General features: G+C 44.0%; 1 protein-coding gene across 1 annotated transcript in view; it reads right to left on the reverse strand.

The window, feature by feature from the left end:
• samd11 (sterile alpha motif domain containing 11) overlaps positions 1-20698 on the reverse strand; it is a 172074-nt gene that overhangs the window by 13613 nt on the left and 137763 nt on the right. The window contains 2 exon segments of the mRNA XM_034173284.1: positions 7874-8027; positions 15424-15588. Coding sequence (XP_034029175.1) covers positions 7874-8027; positions 15424-15588 — 319 coding nt within the window.

Consider the following 20698-nt stretch of genomic DNA (forward strand, 5'->3'; position numbering starts at 1 on the left):
CCTGATCCAGCCCTAAATATAAGCTTTAGCAAAAAGGAAAGTTTTAAGCCTAATCTTAAAAGTAGAGAGGGTGTCTGTCTCCCTGATCCGAATTGGGAGCTGGTTCCACAGGAGAGGAGCCTGAAAGCTGAAGGCTCTGCCTCCCATTCTACTCTTACAAACCCTAGGAACTACAAGTAAGCCTGCAGTCTGAGAGCGAAGTGCTCTATTGGGGTGATACGAGGGCTGTCAATAAAGTATAGGTCCTTTTTATTTTTTTCAAAAACTATATGGATTTCATTCATATGTTTTTGCATGAGTTTTTCCATGCCTGTCGGTGACGTCATTCGCCTGTGAGCACTCCTTGTGGGAGGAGTCGTCCAGCCCCTCGTCGGAATTCCTTTGTCTGAGAAGTTGCTGAGAGACTGGCTCTTTGTTTGATCAAAATTTTTTCTAAACCTGTGAGACACATCGAAGTGGACATGGTTCGAAAAATTAAGCTGGTTTTCGGTGAAAATTTTAACGGCTGATGAGAGATTTTGAGGTGATACTGTTGCTTTAAGGACTTCCCACGGAGCGAGACGTCGTGCAGCACTCCCAGGCGCCATCGTCAGCCTGTTTCAAGCTGAAAACCTCCACATTTCAGGCTCTATTGATCCAGGACGTCGTGAGAGAACAGAGAAGTTTCAGAAGAAGTCGGTTTCAGCATTTTATCCAGATATTCATTCCACTGTTAAAGGAGATTTTTTTAATGAAAGACGTGCGGACGGGTCCACACGTCGGGACGCAGCCGGCGCGGTGCGGCGGCACAGGAAAAACACCTCCGTGTTGATAACATTTGTAAAATCCAGGCGGCTTTTGATGGCTTTCAGTGGAGTGAGTATATGAGAAATTGTTTAACAGCTGGACATGTTCCAACTTGTCCTTAAGGCTTCCAACAGAGGTGTTTTTCCTGTGGCGGAGCGTCGCGGCGGCTGCGAGCCGACGCTGCAATCCACTTGTGTCTCACAGGTTTAAAAAAAATTTTGATCAATCAAAGCGCCAGTCTCTCAGCAACTTCTCAGACAAAGGAATTCCGACGAGGGGCTGGATGACACCTCCCACAAGGAGTGCTCACAGGCGAATGATGTCACCGACAGGCGTGGAAAAACTCACGCATGCGCACGAGGGTTCAAGCATGTCTGACGTAACAACATATGAATGAAATCCATATAGTTTTAAAAAAAAATAAAAAGGACCTATACTTTATTGACAGACCTCGTATGGTACTATGAGGTCCCTAAGATAAGATGGGAAATGATTATTCAAAACCTTATAAGTAAGAAGAAGAATTTTAAATTCTATTCTAGAATTAACAGGAAGCCAATGAAGAGAGGCCAATATGGGTGAGATATGCTCTCTCCTTCTAGTCCCTGTCAGTACTCTAGCTGCAGCATTTTGAATTAACTGAAGGCTTTTCAGGGAACTTTTAGGACAACCTGATAATAATGAATTACAATAGTCCAGCCTAGAGGAAATAAATGCATGAATTACTTTTTCAACATCACTCTGAGACAAGACCTTTCTAATTTTAGAGATATTGCGCAAATGCAAAAAAGCAGTCCTACATATTTGTTTAATATGCACATTGAATGACATATCCTGATCAAAAATGACTCCAAGATTTCTCACAGTATTACTAGAGGTCAGGGTAATGCTATCCAGAGTAAGGATCTGGTTAGACACCATGTTTCTAAGATTTGTGGGGCCAAGTACAATAACTTCAGTTTTATCTGAGTTTAAAAGCAGGAAATTAGAGGTCATCCATGTCTTTATGTCTGTAAGACAATCCTGCAGTTTAGCTAATTGGTGTGTGTCCTCTGGCTTCATGGATAGATAAAGCTGGGTATCATCTGCGTGACAATGAAAATTTAAGCAATGCCGTCTAATAATACTGCCTAAGGGAAACATGTATAAAGTGAATAAAATTGGTCCTAGCACAGAACCTTGTGGAACTCCATAATTAACCTTAGTCTGTGAAGAAGATTCCCCATTTACATGAACAAATTGTAATCTATTAGATAAATATGATTCAAACCACCGCAGCGCAGTGCCTTTAATACCTATGGCATGCTCTAATCTCTGTAATAAAATTTTATGGCCAACAGTATCAAAAGCAGCACTGAGGTCTAACAGAACAATCACAGAGATGAGTCCACTGTCTGAGGCCATAAGAAGATCATTTGTAACCTTCACTAATGCTGTTTCTGTACTATGATGAATTCTAAAACCTGACTGAAACTCTTCAAATAGACCATTCCTCTGCAGATAATCAGTTAGCTGTTTTACAATTACCCTTTCAAGAATTTTTGAGAGAAAAGGAAGGTTGGAGATTGGCCTATAATTAGCTAAGATAGCTGGGTCAAGTGATGGCTTTTTAAGTAATGGTTTAATTACTGCCACCTTAAAAGCCTGTGGTACATAGCCAACTAATAAAGATAGATTGATCATATTTAAGATCGAAGCATCAATTAATGGTAGGGCTTCCTTGAGCAGCCTGGTAGGAATGGGGTCTAATAGACATGTTGATGGTTTGGAGGAAGTAACTAATGAAAATAACTCAGACAGAACAATCGGAGAGAAAGAGTCTAACCAAATACCGGCATCACTGAAAGCAGCCAAAGATAACGATACGTCTTTGGGATGGTTATGAGTAATTTTTTCTGTAATAGTTAAAATTTTATTAGCAAAGAAAGTCATGAAGTCATTACTAGTTAAAGTTAAAGGAATACTCGGCTCAATAGAGCTCTGACTCTTTGTCAGCCTGGCTACAGTGCTGAAAAGAAACCTGGGGTTGTTCTTATTTTCTTCAATTAGTGATGAGTAGTAAGATGTCCTAGCTTTACGGAGGGCTTTTTTTATAGAGCAACAGACTCTTTTTCCAGGCTAAGTGAAGATCTTCTAAATTAGTGAGATGCCATTTCCTCTCCAACTTACGGGTTATCTGCTTTAAGCTGCGAGTCCGTGAGTTATACCACGGAGTCAGGCACTTCTGATTTAAGGCTCTCTTTTTCAGAGGAGCTACAGCATCCAAAGTTGTCTTCAATGAGGATGTAAAACTATTGACGAGATACTCTATCTCACTCACAGAGTTTAGGTAGCTATTCTGCACTGTGTTGGTATATGGCATTAGAGAACATAAAGAAGGAATCATATCCTTAAACCTAGTTACAGCGCTTTCTGAAAGACGTCTAGTGTAATGAAACTTATTCCTCACTGCTGGGTAGTCCATCAGAGTAAATGTAAATGTTATTAAGAAATGATCAGACAGAAGGGAGTTTTCAGGGAATACTGTTAAGTCTTCAATTTCCATACCATAAGTCAGAACAAGATCTAAGATATGATTAAAGTGGTGGGTGGACTCATTTACTTTTTGAGCAAAGCCAATAGAGTCTAATAATAGATTAAATGCAGTGTTGAGGCTGTCATTCTCAGCATCTGTGTGGATGTTAAAATCGCCCACTATAATTATCTTATCTGAGCTAAGCACTAAGTCAGACAAAAGGTCTGAAAATTCACAGAGAAACTCACAGTAACGACCAGGTGGACGATAGATAATAACAAATAAAACTGGTTTTTGGGACTTCCAATTTGGATGGACAAGACTAAGAGTCAAGCTTTCAAATGAATTAAAGCTCTGTCTGGGTTTTGGATTAATAAGCTGGAGTGGAAGATTGCTGCTAATCCTCCGCCTCGGCCCGTGCTACGAGCGTTCTGGCAGTTAGTGTGACTCGGGGGTGTTGACTCATTTAAACTAACATATTCATCCTGCTGTAACCAGGTTTCTGTAAGGTCTGAAACCTGGATCAGTAGACAGGAAATCCTGCACAGTCTTGGCCACCGTTGCTCTACAAGTTCAACACTTTCACCACATACAAATTACACTCCTGATATTCAAGATGTTGAATCTTGGATTTTAGTCTTGTTGCAGATTGATCGTCATAGTCAGATTTTGGCTGATCTTGTATACTGCAGCATCATCTTATCTGCAACTATTCGATATAACGTTGTGGTGATCTGAGTCCACCCAACTGTGAATGAGTACCAGCCGTGGCTTGGGAAGTCACCTGCAATGGACTGGTATCCATCCAGCCTGGGGACGGGCGGGGTGGTCTTAGACTCTCATCCTGTCAGTGCCTGTCTGGGACTTAATGGGTTGAATCAAGGTGAAGGTTCACATCATGGAGTGATGGGTGTCAAAGCGCTGGAATTAATTTTATGTAGGAATGAAAAATGACAACAGAAAAAAAAGGGAGACAGAGCTGTTGCTCAACGCTTTCAGCTGAAAAGGCGAAGTTATGTTTGTCCAACATAAAGAAGAACCTGAATTTTTGCATCTGAAGCTCCTGAAAGACGTCTGTCTGCTCTGAAACTTCTACCGCTGAAGTTCACTGCAGCGTTCAGTTTCTCTCCCACTCGTTTCCTTCACTATAATCATCTTCCCTTCATTCTCTGCTAATTTTTATTTATGTGCACATTTTCATGGTTACAGGAGGCAGTTCTGAAGATGCAGAAGAGGGAAAAGAAGCCGTCACAGGAGTGAGATGTCGACACTGTGACCATTTGAAAATGTCAAAGTGTGACGCCTCGAGCGCGGAGTGGATGACGATGATCTCTGCCTACTTGGTGTCTCAAACCAGTCATTTCCACCGCTCCTGTCTCTCCCACGCTCACTCCCTGTCTTTACCTCCGGTGCGTCTCGCGTCTCTTCCCTCCTGAGCCGACTGTTATCGCAGTCAGAGCTCAGCTACGTGTGACTGCTGCCACACAAAAGCTTACACGGGAAACAAGCTGAGGAAAACAACAAAATCAAAACCAACACTGGGAAGAGCGCAACCACAAATATTGTTTTGCAACAGTGTTCAAATTAGCCAGCGCCTGCATGTCTCCCACCTCACTGAATGGAGAAGAGCTGCAAGGAGGGAAGGCACACATAAAAGCGGGGGGGGGGGGTGAAAACCATTCATCGATCGCCTCCGCCGCTGAAATGTTAATGCTAATCGTATAACCGCTCTCTCCGGCGGTGCCTCGCACTCCAGTGGCAGCTCCAATTAATCTTGGGTGAGGGCTGCGGCGCGTGACCCTGGAGCCGCGAGCCGAGGCCTCGCTAGCCGCCGCTTATGTAATTACACCGCCCAGTGTGTAATCACCTGGCCTTATCCCTCGGGGCTAGCAATTAGCCTGCAACGCGCAGTTCCACTAGGCTACGCTAAGGCGCCCGCAAACTCCCATCCACTCCACCGCGGGTCCCGCATGCCAAACTCGCATCACCCCCCCGCCCGCTTATGATGTTCCCTCCCTTTCTTCCCTCTCTTTACGCCGCCTACCCTTGCTTAGTGTTAACCCACAGATGAATAACGGTCAATTAAAGCTGCATGACTGGGGCTGCCAGGCGTCTGCGCCACCATAATTAGGCCTAATCACGGGGAGTGAGTGAGAGAGAAACAGAGAGAGAGAGAGAGAGACAGCAAGATGAAGAGAAAGGGCATGTCTGACGCTCCACTCCCTCCTCGCTGTCTTTCTGTGTTTTATAGGAGGTAATTTTGAGGGAGGAGTGGCAGACGTTAGTCGTTTTGCTCTGGGCCTGTGTGGATGTCTGTCTGGATGTGTGGGTTTCTTTTTGCCCCATCTGTGCATTTTGTTGGCAAAAAAACAAACCTACCACACTATAAAAAGACAGAGAAACACACTCACCTGGGTGTTTTTTTTTTTGTTTGTTTGTTTTGTTTTGTTTTTTTGCATATTCGTAAATTCAAGGTGGGCTCCTGATCACGCCAAATGGGATCACTGGGTGCACGCTTTCGCCTGCTCTGCTCTTGGCGCGAGCAGAGAGGCCGGCGTCTCCCGGGGAATTCACCCGTGTGTGACGACCTGTCAGAGCGGCGACAGCGGCCCCGTCCCACAGCAGCGAGTGCAGTCTGTGTGCGCGTGCGCGCAGCTGTGCGTGCAGGGATGTGTGTGATTGTGCGAGTGTGACAGGGCCGCCCTTAATGACGGGAGCGTGGGGGGATTAGGAGCGCCGCGCGGCCGCCTTCGGCTCCTTCTCCGCAGGAACACATTTACACAGGAAGCTCATTAAAATGGATGAGGCTCCCTCCGCATGCTCTCTCTCCCGCCATCCTTTTCTCTCTCTCTCCCCCTCTGTCGTTTCCATCCCCTATCTCCCTCGCTCGATCTCCTCGCTCCCTATTTTGGTTCTACTCTCACTCACTCTGTCCTCTCGCCGTCCTCCCCTCATCTTCCCTCACCTCTCTCCCTCTCTTTCTGCTTTGTCTCTTCATCTCCATTTTTAAGCTCCTGTGTCGTCCACTTCTGGTCTCTCTCGCTCTCCCTTTTTCTCTATCCTTCCTTTATTTGCCTTGCAGATGTTTGGTGAGCTTAGTGCCATTTAAAGCCAGACAAATGGAGCGCCAGGCTCTAAGCACATCGAGCAGCCTTAATGATTTGTTTTTAACAATGGGCCCTAATGGGCCCCAGATAATCAATGATTAGGGGTCGATGGAAAGGTGAGTCAGGGAGAGAGAGAGCTGGAAAGGGATTCTGTCTCTGACTCACTTCTTCAGATATTATCTTCTTTTTTCTTGCTTCAACTCACCAATTATCTCCTTTAAAAAAAATTTGCACTTTGCACTTGCTCCACTCTCACGTGCCTTTAATTTTTCATTCTTTCCTGCTGCATGGAGGTTGTTTGTTTTTTTTTCAGGGATGGGGTGCCATTGCTTGTAAAGTGTGTGCACAGGAGTACACATTTGTGCACTTTCTCAAACATTGCTTTGTTTCTTTGGCGTTTAAAATAATGTATTGAGTGAAAGGGTTAAAGGTTACGAGCAGGACGCTGAGGGGATGGATGGCTGAGACCTGGTTAACCGTTTCGGCTCCAGTGTGGCTAATTACTCGGAGAACAAACGCGGCTCACTGAGTACATTCACGGTGCCCTGCTGGCCGCTCACACACACACACAGACACACAAATTAGCCGACATATTCACACAAACAAACCCAAATTCAGTCCACATAAATGAGCACGCATGCAGAACGGCAGCTTGAAAAATGGAACAAACAGCACCACCACCCCCGCTAAACACACATACACCCCCACAGCCTCCCTGAGCTCCACTGCACAGCGCCTGCCCGCTTCGCTTCCTGCTTATATCCTCCCCCCCACCCCACCCCCTCGGCCTCTCAAACACACCCCCCTGCTGCCGCACCGCCGGCCCATTATCGATCCCCCGCCTCTCCCCGCGCCACATAAATAATCGACAAGCAATTACCCACCCACTCCCGCTGCCCCCGGCTTTGTTTGGGAGGCACAAGGTCCAGCGCTGGGGGGGGGCGATGCAGGCGTGCGGCTCCACAGTGGCAGCCAGGAGGTTATTGGATTCTTCGTTTAGCCGTGCATGTGGAGACGCACATATAGTAGACGTAGTCACTCACAGAGGATGAAAACGGCAAACGTGAGATCAGAGCGGACTGACCGCGGCACTGAGAGACGCGGAGGACTGACAGCTGATTGGGTTCTGTACAAACACTGAACTAGTTTCATTATTTACGATTTACATGGTGTCCAAACATGAGGACATAGGATTCAATCTGCAGCTTTTTTTGTTCGTGCTTGGACAGTTTGCTTCAGCTGCGCCCCTGTAAGCCCAAAATCTACTCTATACATATCAGCAGATAAACACGTACACACAAAATAGTAACTGGGGCCTCGTATGAGCTCTGTAAGTGTGGACAGTGTGGGTCTTGGGTCCTATTAATGATGAATAATGCTGGTATCACAAGCAGGGCAGAGTTACAGCTTCAAACACACGCCGTAGCTCTGGATTGCCTTTGAGTGTGTTTCTACAGTTTCTTACCTGTCGGTGTAATGTGCGTCCCGGTGCTGCGGCAGACCCTGCTTGCGTCTCTGGCTGGATGAAGACGAACTGCCCGCTGAGGGCAGGTGAGCTTCTAAAGCCCCTGGATTCCTCACTGCTGCAGCTAACGCCTCCTGGCGAGCACGTAGGATGTCTAATAAAGGGTGACAGGATGGGAGGAAAAAAGGAAAAGCCAAGTGGGACAAATTTAGCATCTAGGTGTTGGTGTCTATACGTTGCACAAATATTTTAAATATTAAGAACAGAAATGCAGCTTTGTGTGGAGCATTTTAATGTCAGAGCACATATTCCTTGCAGTTTATCCCTGTGGATATTTTTAAATATTAACTCTACGGGCTACAATGGAAACTTCTGCACCACTGCAGGTTGCTTGTGCTGGAGGGAGGGGGAACTCGGGGCATCCCTTGGTGCTGCGGAAATCCTTCTGCAAAAAGCAGTCACTCGCTCTCTCCTGCACTCAGCCGAGATTTTTAAAATATTGTTAATTTGTGTTGCAGCACCCGATTTTATTTGATATGAACACATGAGCTGCTCTTGTACCTGACAATGTCTGGCACAGGTTTGTGGCATAAGGCTACCACTCGGTGAATCTCAGCCAGTTCCTCTCGTCTGGCCGCGTTAAGCACCAAGTTCTCCTGAACAGACACACCACTCGGTAAAAGTCAGGAAAAGTTGTTTTCTTCCAGAGATCACTGGACTTCCAGCCACCTCAGACCCACCCACACTGAAGGAAACTTGCCCTACACACATTCTCTACTCTTGATATCTCAGGGTCATTCTTTCTGTGCTTGGTGTGAAAACTGGACAGCGATTTGCTGTAGACAATCGCATGTTCCAAACCAGCACAAGTTGCACCAATCTTTGTACTGATCTATACCAAATGGCATGCAAACCTTTTCCCAAGGTGCTGCTTGGGAAAACTCGGCAACAAACTCAGGCTAGGTGTAAGAGCTGCTTTAGATTATCAATGTTGAATGTAAAGGAGCAAATATGTGACTGGCAAGTAAAACATCTGTATAAGATGATAATGCTTATTCATCCAGCATGCTACTTCTTTACTATTTTTACCGATGGTCCACTGTGTCCACAGTAAGAATCCACTATAGAAAGTCTCATTTTCCTGCTCTGGGCAAGAAATCTGCACCAGACCAAGTATGAATGTTTGCAAGGAGATCAACATGTGTGATATAATGTTGTTCATTAAACAAAAGGTTGGTGGATCAATCCCCAATGACTCTTGTGAGTCACAAAGTTCTTGAACCAGGAGCCGAATTCTAAATTGCTTTTGGTTCCCAACTAAAAATAAATAATTAGCTGAAATCTCAAAAATATACAAAGAGATGATCAAGAAAAAAATGGGTTGTGGTGTCACAACCTTTATACAGAAAAAACAAGCTGCTTCACACTTCACTAGATTATAGTTTATTTTGGGTGAGTGTTACAAGTTCTTGAGGGGTGAATCTTTAAAACTTTTAAAAGATCATCGTGTTGTGGTGGTAGATGTTAAGTAAATATCACATTTTTAAACTGGTGAGTTTCCACCATGTTCACGCTGAAGATGACCATCAGGCAATTTCTAGTACGTGTTCCAAATCTGTACGTACACCGACAAGTTTCCATGCAGCTGGTTCCACCGATCAAAGAGGTGGAACGATAAATGTAAAGTGTGTGTGTGTGTGTGTGGGGGGGGGGTCATAACAAATAGCTGATGTTTTTCCATCAGGAAGGAGGAAGCGACGTCACACATGCAGGTTCCAGAGAATTTTCGTGCCTTCCAACACCACAATCGTGCCTTCTCCCGCTATCGCGCTGCCCTCCACCTCCACCTTCTGCCCTCTGCACCTCACCTCATTCATTCCATCTCTCCTTCCCTCATCCCTTGCTCTCTCTTCCCTCCCAGCATCCCTCAGTGCTCTCTCAGCCTTATAGGAGAAGAGGCCTCATCATTATCAGCCAGGCCAGGCCACACCAGGAGACATGGCTTCTAATGAGAGAAAAATCCATCCTGCTGTCCCCCTCCCTCCCTCTGTCTCACTCTCTTTCCACTCTTCCCCACATCCCGCCACACCTCCTCCACAGCTCCCCCCTCTTTTTTAATTAGACAGATCCCTAGGGAGCGAGGGGCCATTTCCGCCGCCGGTACGGTGCGATGTGCATGCGTGTGCATGTGTGTGTGTGCGGGCACTGAGGCAGTTGAGCGGGCGCCTGGGTGGGGGGGGTGAAGCGACAGATATTAATGCAGCCCAGCTCCGGTGTATCGATCTGTTTGCTGCGCCAGGCCGCGGGGGACTCGACTGGCGGCAGACAGTGTCTGTGTGTGTATGTGATACAGAAAGACAGAGGTGTGGTGATGGTGTGTATTTGTGTGTGCAGAAGGAGGGAGGTAGTTGTGAGAGATCAGGGGGGCTGAGAAGGAGCTGGAGCCCCACAGCCTCCACGGGAGTGACGGAGTTGAAGCCCTGACCTCCACACAGCCTTTTGCCCCACGTGAACCCTATCTTACATTAGTTCACAACAGGAAATCATTTTAGATATTTCACTGCAGGACCTGGATCACTTTTTGAGTGCCTACATCAGCGTCACTATTTCAGGATATAGATCCCTTGCAGTCACGTGACCCGGACACGCCCCGTCGCCATATTGGTGGTCATGCACAATGACCCCAGGATTATTTACACAAGAAATCATGTACGTATTGCGAAGTGTGGGACGAGCTTAGAGACAAACTCATCGTGTCTGAACCTGATACAGCAAGTAAGTGAACATACCAGGCATCTTTCTGCCGCTGACTTACGGCGGTACAAGGAGAAAATTGTCATTTTGGGCGCTTGTGACTAGTACACAGCACCGGGTGTGTTGTTTTCTTTGCTGAACGCACCTGGCGTGCCACTGCTGGGCTCAAAGTTCAGCGACGTCATGGTGTACCTCGTGGAGAACCCTTCACTGTACACCTTAAAAACAATGACAGCCCACAAGAGTACGGACAGCTACAAGTTCTTCAGAGCCGGCTGAGTGAGAATGACACTAAGATCTGGAACCTTCACTCCAAGAAGCTCTATGTGACTTAATTAAGTTAACTGAGGATTGCAGACTTACATATTTATAATAGTATTTAGTGATGATGTCCATCAATAACTTGATTGAATTTTGTGTACACTGCTGTTGGATTGTGGAGCAAAACCCAGTTGAGTCTCAGTCTTTTTTTTCCCGTGGTTGCGTCGCGGCTTCCGTAATGAAATGAGTAACATTTTTGTGACGTGGTTTTTATTATTCTACTATTTCTAACCCTACCTTTAGTGATAATGTTTGTCACTAACTTTACTGGATTTTGTGTATGCTGCTGTGAGATTGTGGGGCAAAAGCCAGCGCTCTGTGTCCACTGGAATCCTGTAGAAGCTCACATTCTCCTTCTGTCCACGTCTGCTGTGACAGTGAACTGCACAATAAGTCATGGTGTAATAGCAGAAAAAAAGGTGCAAAAAACAGAGGAAAGATGAGTTTAGATGGCTTGTTCACACAGCCAAGTGCATTGTGACCGGCTAAACTTGACCTTGGCGTGGCACCGCCCTGGATGTGACGTGACGTCACATGCAAAGCCTCTATACAACCACTACTGAGCAGAACTTGTAACAATCACTGACTGCTCAGGTGTTTTCCATTTGCAACAGGACACAAAATACCAACAGGTTTCCAGACTTTATCTGCACGAGTTGGACTAATTTGGGAATTCGGGAGGTAGGCGGCAGGTGGTTGGGAAATCATGCACTGTATTAAGTTGCCTCTGTGTGAGCAGGTCAACTCATGCTCTGGTCCGTACATCGCTGCAACCACCTCACTACAGGCCGCCCTTTGTCCTGGTACCATGACAGCAGACAACTGGTCCATCCCCACCTCTCAAAATTGGCCACCTGTCTGTCACAGTCAAGTGACACATGGGTGTACCTGTGGTCTTTTGTGATTACTGGTGTCCTCAACACTAAGTCACCTACAAGTTGGATAATGCCCAGAGAAACACGCTTCCGTGGCCAACATGTCATATTTGATGTTCCCTCACAATATTAAAGGTTCACCTCATCTGAGTCTCCCTTTGAGTCATCGTTCATTTGACAAAGTCATTTCAGCAGTACCCAAGGAGCCTCCAAAGACACAGTCATCATCTTAGGTCACTGGTTGGCATCCAAGTCTTACAATCATACCGTAAGAACAGAAGCACAAGGGATCCAAAAGACCTGGACCTTCATTCTCTTACAAAGGTATCAGCATCACCAAACACCTGTGTCCACTGAACTCATGACTACATAAGCTCTTCCCAAAAGTCTGTCCATCTGAAAAGTAGAGGACCAAGAGACATGAATGTCAGCGACCAGATAAGTGAACCTGTCTTGACGTTTGACACCTTCAGTACACACAGATGCACCTTCGATAGCCAATTCCACAAAGTTACTGAAAGGCAATATCATAGTCTTGATTCAGGACAATCGCTAACCCAGGCACTCCAGACACAGCTTTTCAAAAGGCACAGTAAGGGCAGTCAGGCAAAGATCACATCATCATCCACAAAGTCAAGCTGACCGACAAAAGTAACCAAGACACTGGACTTCATAACCCTACCAAACACCCAGTCCACACAACAGAATATTGGCCAGAAAAAATCCCTGATAAATGCCTTGCACTTGCTTCCCTGCTTGTTTTGCCACCTTTGTGAGCTTGCTAATATTTGTTGGATCACAGCTGACAACAGTTCAGCCAAAGAACCCTGGCACTGGAGATATTTAACATCCTGGCAGGAAAATCAGTCTTGTTTTGAATCCTCGATTCAGAAACTTACAAATGATATGTTGGAGTTGCAGGACCACACATACACTCCAACAGCAAATTAAGTGTCCTAATTGAAGACACACAAAGACAGATATCTCCCTTTGCACTGGCTATTTTGGGAGGTCCTAGTTTTCCACTTGGCACCTTTCCACTCATCCCCCTTTTGTGCCATCCCATTTTTCTCCCCACCATCATTCCTGGAGCCGGGCCTAAATCCCCTCTCTTAAGCTGGGGTTTTCCTCAGTGTGAGAATGCAGAGGAGCGCGGCGCTGATACGGCTTGGCCAGCCTCGTGATGGATTTGGCGGACTGGCAGGTACACAAAAGCCGACATCCATCCGCTAAAGCGCATCATACACCAGAAAATGAAGTATGTTTTCAGAAAAGCAAATTCACTATCAGAGGCTTAGCCAGTACTGAATGTGTGGCAACTCTGTCGGGTTATAAGTTTTCCGAAAAAAAGAAAAACTGTGTACAGTTTAACCAACCACATGCAAGAGTTTTCCTGCTCTGTGCGGTTTGCAAGCATGTTAAATGTTGTGTATCGTCTCATGCTTCAGATCAGACTAAACTGCAGGAGACAAAACAGAAGAACGCTCCTTCCATCCCGCCCCTCCCTGCAACTTTCATCTGGATGTCCACCCCCAGCTCGCTTTTTCTTTTCTCTCACTCGCGCTCCTTTCATCATATGAAAGAGGAAGGGAAACCTCTCCTGGCCATTTCTGCAACCTCCCCCCAATTTCAACCCCCTTAACTCAACCCTTCTTCTGCCCATCAGGTCCAGAGAGAGCCCCTCAAACAACACCTTGCACCTATACCTTCACACGCGTATGTGCAAGCGCGCGCACACATGCACACGGAGTTGCTCCTCGCCCCCCGCCTTTCTCCACGTACACACTTTCATTTTCTGTGCCCTACACTTCAAACACATGAAAGGACGCTCTGCGGGGACGAAGACTAAAGGGAAAGTTGGAGGTGGGGTAAGGAAGGGGGGAGGGGGGGAGAGGATGGGTATAAAAGCAGCACTTGAGAGGGAGACGAAGGAAAGATGGTGGAAGAGGGGGCAGGGTCACAAGGGGGCTCGTCTCAGACCCGGTCAATGTCAAGAGGCTCTCACTGAAACGAGCTCGAGAGACAAAACTTCTCCCTGGGGTTGGACAACGTCTAAGTGTTGGCGTCCTCATTAAACCCAGCTTGTTATTCTCAGAAAGAGAACGGGAAGTTTTGCAGTTAAATTTGTAAACATTCAGTAAATAGATGGAGGATGTTGCCAGGTGTGAAAGGAAAAAGAAGCAGCACGAAACACTGAGCTGCCAAAGAGGTTTGGCAGAGACGGTGACGCCCGTGGCTCATTATCTGCTTAGACACATTCAGACGTGAACACAAAAGTTGCTGCAAGGAGACGCTACAGTGGGGTTGTGTTTCAAATGATACTTGTATAGTAAGTACGTGAACATCATTAATAAACCATAAATGTTTTTTCTTGTTTGCCTACTCTGGAGAAAGTTATTTATTCTTCCCTCTAACTCATTTCCTTTGACCGTTTTGCTCCTCGGGTTTCTCGCTTTCATTTCTTTTTGCAGATTGAAAGTTTTTGCACGTGTTCTGCATAAGGTATCGCGCAGAAACTATCAGACAATTTAGAATGAGGAAGTGAAGAAAGGCAGCGGAATGTCTATGTTGCGCCAAAGTGTCTGCCTCATACCAGCGAGGCTTCTGGGAAGGGAAGCCAGCGATCAGACTGCCCCCCGGCCATAAAACCCCCACAATGCACTGCATCTTGCTTCTGACTCCTCTAAGACACGGGGAAAGCAATTAAAGCATTTATAGGCTTCGCCCCCTGGATTTGCAACCAGCCATTAAAAATCATTACTAATCAAATAAAAATAAAAGTAGCTCAAACTACAATTCGGCCAGGGCATCGAATGGATTTGTGCGATTCAGAAGCAGCTCATAAAGACTGGTGGCACTAAACCTTACATTCTTTTTAAATGTTAAAAAAGGTTATGTACTGAATATAAAGGCAGATTATAAAACGCAAAAGACATCTTTATCCATTTTTTTTTCATGTCAAACTACAATTCTCTCAAGCAAAATCCAGGATACTTTGTGTGTGTAGAATTTGAGAAAAAGTGGGACACACTGGAGGGCGTTGGAAGATTTAGAGGGATGGCAGGCAGCCAATGAGAAGTCCCGGATCAAATGTGGCATTGATGCATGTGAAGGATAGTGGGTGTTGTTAACAACACACAACGATGGTGGTCAGAAATCACCCTGAGTGACGCTTTGACACTGAGTGGGCAAGCGCCACAAATAGAAATATCAACCGTCTCCACCCTCGGGGTTTTACCGTGGCAGCTGTGTGGAACATCTTAACATGGTACCAGAACACAGCGCTGCACGCCAGGGTTACAAAGTGGCACTGCAACTCACTGACTCCTTGACAGCTGATGGAAGAATGGAAGAGGTGCTTTTTAATATATATATATATATATATATATCAACAGAAACTGGTGAAGTGCTTCCAAAGGAAACCATTTTTGTTTGAAATAATTCTCAAGATGCTTCAAAACTTTTAAAAAAGAGAACATCATCTGTAGATTTTTCCAGAGCAGGAAAAACTGATCTGAATTTAAAACTCTAGCATGCACTGGAACAGAAAAAACTCAAACTTTATGGCAGGGAGGAGGATGATGTCACAAGTGGACTGACCATGGCCGGGCAGACCCATGCTGCTCGCCAGCTGGTAGAGGCGTTGCTGCTGCTCCTCGTAGGAGCCTTGCTCGCTGAGCGCTGACATCATGCGTCTGTAGTGTTCCTCGGGGCTCATGTGGCCGTAGCTGCCGCCCGCCTCCACCGCCGGGCTCTGGGAGTTCTCTGAGGAGAGGAGGGAGACGCCGTCAGATCCCAAACATCAGGAGACAATTACCAACTTCCACCTGCAGGTCACCCGTTCACCAAATTAATGTCAATCACCAAACAGCCATCCAACATATGCTCAAACAGCTGGCTTGTGAACAAAACGAATCCACGTGCAAATGTCATCACATCAGTCGTGATTATGACACGTTCTCTTTATCCACATGCTCACTTTTAATTTACAATGACGGTTTCAAACTGTTTGTGGTTTCCACTTGCAGCCAAAACTCAGTTATTGAAAATTACAACTTTAATACCCAAAAGTGAACATTTTTGGAACACGCCTCCTATGTCATGGGAAAAGTGTAAAATGTTGGCGGTTTGAAAGCGTCAACGGTTTCAGTCTAGTTAAGCACATATCACCTCTTCACATCAAAGTGACAAAAGCTTAATGTTCAAAGGTCTGGAAACAGAATAAAGATGAACAAATGATCAGCAAATACACAAAACATCACATACTGAACTTTATTTTAATGTATTTGTTGATTCTTTCCTCAATAAACATACAGATGTCACCAAACTGTTTGATTTGATGATGTTTGTCCAAACTGATGTTGGATAAGTTCAACTGTTAACGCTATACAACAAGGGTACATTAATTAATGATGTAATAAACATTAACAGTGAATTAAGGCTTGTGTTTAGTAATCATTTATGAACAGTGTTCATGTTAACTAAGGTACTAAATCATACAATATTTACAAATTTGCAAAGATACTTCCTGCCATTACTTAATTATTACAGTTAATTCTTAATTCACTGTTACAAAATTATTTTTACTGCATTAACCATCATAAACACATTGATAAATGATTGCTAAACAATTAGTTAATTTTAATTAAGTGGTAGTTAATGCTTAATACTGCATTAACTATCATAAACACATTGATAAATGACTGCTAAACAATGAGTTAATTTTAATTAAGTGGTAATTAATGCTTAATACTGCATTAACTAATTAATAATTAATGTACGTTTACTGTCAAGTGTCACTGTTCCTGAATCTGTTATAATTTTTCACCCTAAATGTTGCATTAAGTGTTGATACGTAACACCACAATTACATCTGAGCAAAAGGAAGAGAGTTGATTTATTATTAATAATCCACATTAAAATGGGAGTCGTCTGTATTTATGAAGTTTTATAATCACCATTTCTCAACAATACAAGATTGTATGGATACAGTTAGAAAGTTTAGCTTCTCCGGAACAAAATGAGATACTTTACAACATCACAGTCATGAATAAAATACAACAAAAGTGCACGTTTGTTTCTAGGTTAAACCAGACCATTTCTTGTCAATGTCCAGGATCACAAATTTTAAAGTCTACTATAATTTGACAGGAGTGAAGTTGAAAATATGATTAATGTGTCAGTGACTTTTGTTTACCCACAGCAACAGGTGTGTGTTAAAAGAGCATAAAAAAAACCCAGCTGTTATGTGCTGGATGTTTCTATGAAGAACAGAAAAGCAGATGAGACTGTTTCATATTTATGAATGAATGAATGAATATTCTTTATTTCAAGCACATAAAAATAGAAAAAAAATATTATTTTATATGAGAAAATTTAACAAAAGACATAAAAATAATAGCAAAGTTAACAATTTAAATATTACAAATTACATGTTATAAAAGGAGCATCTTCATTTATTTGTTCCAACCCTTTTCTCATCTATTCCTCATAATTCTTATAATACAGTTCAATACCCAACCAATATAAATCCTGACATCCCGGCATACAACTCATACAATAACACTATAAACATAGTATATCTCACTTCCTGTACATTTACACAAAACAAGTGCCTCCAAAAAAGTACGTAGTTGACAAGTTTTTTGAGCTTGTTGTGAATCATGATGACTTCACTGAATCTGATAGTGATGATTCTGAAGAGGCTTTTCCCCAAGTAAACTAAGTAAAAGTTTGTTTCGGTGGATTTTACCATTTGTTTACCACAAAAATGTAACCATTACACTAGCGAACAGTCACACATGTGGTCATGTGTTACTGTCTTCAGTCTGGTGCGTGTGTGTGAACAACATAATCGGATTCAGACTAAAATTGGTTGAAATACTGAGGGTCAGGCAAAGACATAGTGATCTGAGTCAGAAAGCTAACTGACTGAATATTCCAAATAATTGTTTAAAGATTCGCAACCTGTGGTTAGTGGTCAGCTTCTTCTACTGGTCATATGACTGTTGCCCTTGAGTGACCTTGAAAGGTCAAACATAAGGTTATGATTTAAACGGTTTGGAGACAAAAATATGGAAGGTAAGCCCAGAAAATTAATGATAATGAGTAGACATACGATAATGACTAGATATGGCAACACTGAATTTAGTTGAATTTTGCAACAACAAAAATTACACCCAATACATGTACAAACATGCAGAATTTTACAGTTAGCCACATTAATGATAAGAGCTTTGCCATTATTATTTATTATTTTTATTATTATTATTATTATTTATTATTATATTTTATCTATATTATTATTTATTATATGTATTATTATATTTTATTATTTATTATTATTTATTCTCTGATTATTTGGCTAATAAATAGAGAAATAACAAAAAAATTATCAGCACAGCAGTGTGCAGCAACACTGATATATGGTGAGACTTTGGCTGTTTTAACTCTACAAAGCAAAGTTTAAAGCTATGATGTGGGCGAGCAGCACCAAGGTGCCGTGGTCACAGAACTGATGATGATGCGGTGAATGATATCCATCTATCTGTCACTCCCCACACTCAGTCTCTCTGTGACCTCCCTCCTCCCCTCCTCTGTCAATAGTAACCTGATCTAAGGTTAAGGTGGCGGGAGATACGGTGGTTAGGGAGTTCGAGGAGAGGGAAAGAAGATGAGGAGCGAGAAGCAGAGGAAAGCAGAGGTTATTTTTACCTCTCTCCTTATTGAAACCTGAGCCTGGCCCCGGGCAGGCGAGCAAGAGTGGCACTGAGGAGCGGAGGTGGGGAGGAGGCGGACGTGGTGGTGGTGGAGGGGAGGAAACAAGCACGCAACCGTCTCCGTCTCCACGGGCGAGCTTCAGCTAATCCACCCAGGGTCCTTAAATGTGTGTGTGTTTGGGAGTGTGTTCCTGTCGACAGTTTTCTTCCTCTCTAAACACAGCAGGGGGTGCCGACTTTGCAGCAAAAAGAAAAACAGACATCATTTACGCAGCAGCATTCAGTATCTCTGGTATGATCCATCCTCTATCCACCCCCCCTCTCCATCTACTGCGCCGCTGCACCTTAAGTGATGAAGTCCGTCGCCACACTTTTATGGAGAGAAGACATGAATAGATAATGTGCACGTACAGGTGCAGAGTCAGGATTTAGGCGTGAACAGACATCAAGGTTAAGGTGGTGGATCGGCAAAGTTTTTGAAGTTGGACGCACAAACTACCTTCTTCATTGGTCGTCCTTATGCAAATACATACAAGAGAAGGGGGAGGAGGGGTAACAGGAAGACAGAGGATGGGAAGGAGAGGAACAGTAGTAGCCAGTAAACCAGTAGTGATCAGTATGTCTGGTATTTATATTTGTTTATTTATAGTTATATTTGCAATTTTTTTTAACTTTCACTTTTGATACTCTGTGTGCTTCTTACCCTGTATGCTGCTATACTCTGTGTGCTTCTTACCCTGTATGCTGCTATACAATGCTGCAGGAACTGCAATTTCCCTGAGGGAGTCTCCCCAAGGGATTAATAAAGTTCTGTCTAATTAATGTAATCTAAGACTTGTATAGGAGCTGTTAGCATCTAAAGGTAACACTGACAGGGCACAGAGATTTGCACACGTGCGCACATAGACATGTACACGCACAGGTTCATCTTTTAGATGCTCAGCTGAGACAATAATGATCAGGAAGATGAGTTTCTCTGCACACACAGAGAACAGGCTTCAGGAAGGGCTGCTGGAGATCAGAGATCATCCAGAGGGCAAAGGTCAGCACTCAGCTCATACACAGCTCATTCTGGGCACACTGAGAACCATCCATTTTCACCAACAAAAAGCACTTTCCTCGCAATGAAGCCCGTTTGTATCAATGTTTCTTTGCAGCCAGTGTAGTTTGGCTCACACATGCACCTGGACCACAAGTGCATGAGCATTCATACATCTCCAGAGATAAAGCAGCCTGCTGTATAATGGATCAGTCAGGAAGTGTTCCTCAGGAGCCCAGAGGGACCGGCGGGGTGGTCGTGGCAGCTCCACGACCCACTTCTACGTCACGAGAGGGAGATATGAATAATCCAGGACAGCAACTGGATTACATCACTGTGCAGGTGAACCGTGGCGCCGAGGCGCACCTCAGCAAAGAACCAGGGATTTTACTCTGTTCTCACATCATACATAAACCAAAAGGACAGAAAGACAAAGTGTGCATGTTCAGAATCAACTGATGATCTTATTACCTCTGTCAAAGAGGTTATGTTTTCATTGCCAATTATTCATCTGTTTGTCAGTTTGTCAGCACAGTATTTCAAATGGACAGTAATCAATGGAATTTGGTAGTGAGTATCATTTTCTGTCAAGAAAGAGTTGATTCAATGTTGAATCTGATGTGAATTTGCAATCATTTCAGAGATTATTATAGAGATCAAAAGAATAAATCCAAAAAAGAAAGATAAAAGAAACATATCTGGTGATGTTAGAAGGCAAAAAATCTTAAGGGAATCAAAGGAGCGCACTCTCACAATGAAAAAGAAAGTGATATAAGGAACATCTCTGATGATGTCACAATAGGGAAAGATTGTTAGAGAAGAGATTAAAAACTCTTCTCTAACTCTCGCAATGAAAAATAAAGTGATAAAAAGTTCTTAAAGATCAAATGATTCACTATCTCAATGAAAAATAGAGATAAAAGGAACATATTTGATGATGTCATAAGGCAAATTTGTTAGTGAATTGAAGTCCCTCGGCTGCTCCCTTGTTTTCACTGGAGTGGGGTTTGAACCAGGAAACTGCCACACTGAAAACAAGTGCACTAACCGCTTGTCCATCACCACTGCCAAAAAGAGCCAACAAATGAAGGCTGCTATTATAGAGCAGCCTTTCTCA

The sequence above is a fragment of the Thalassophryne amazonica genome, chromosome 6 (genome assembly GCF_902500255.1).
Source record: "Thalassophryne amazonica chromosome 6, fThaAma1.1, whole genome shotgun sequence".
In the NCBI taxonomy this organism is placed as follows: Eukaryota; Metazoa; Chordata; class Actinopteri; order Batrachoidiformes; family Batrachoididae; genus Thalassophryne; species Thalassophryne amazonica.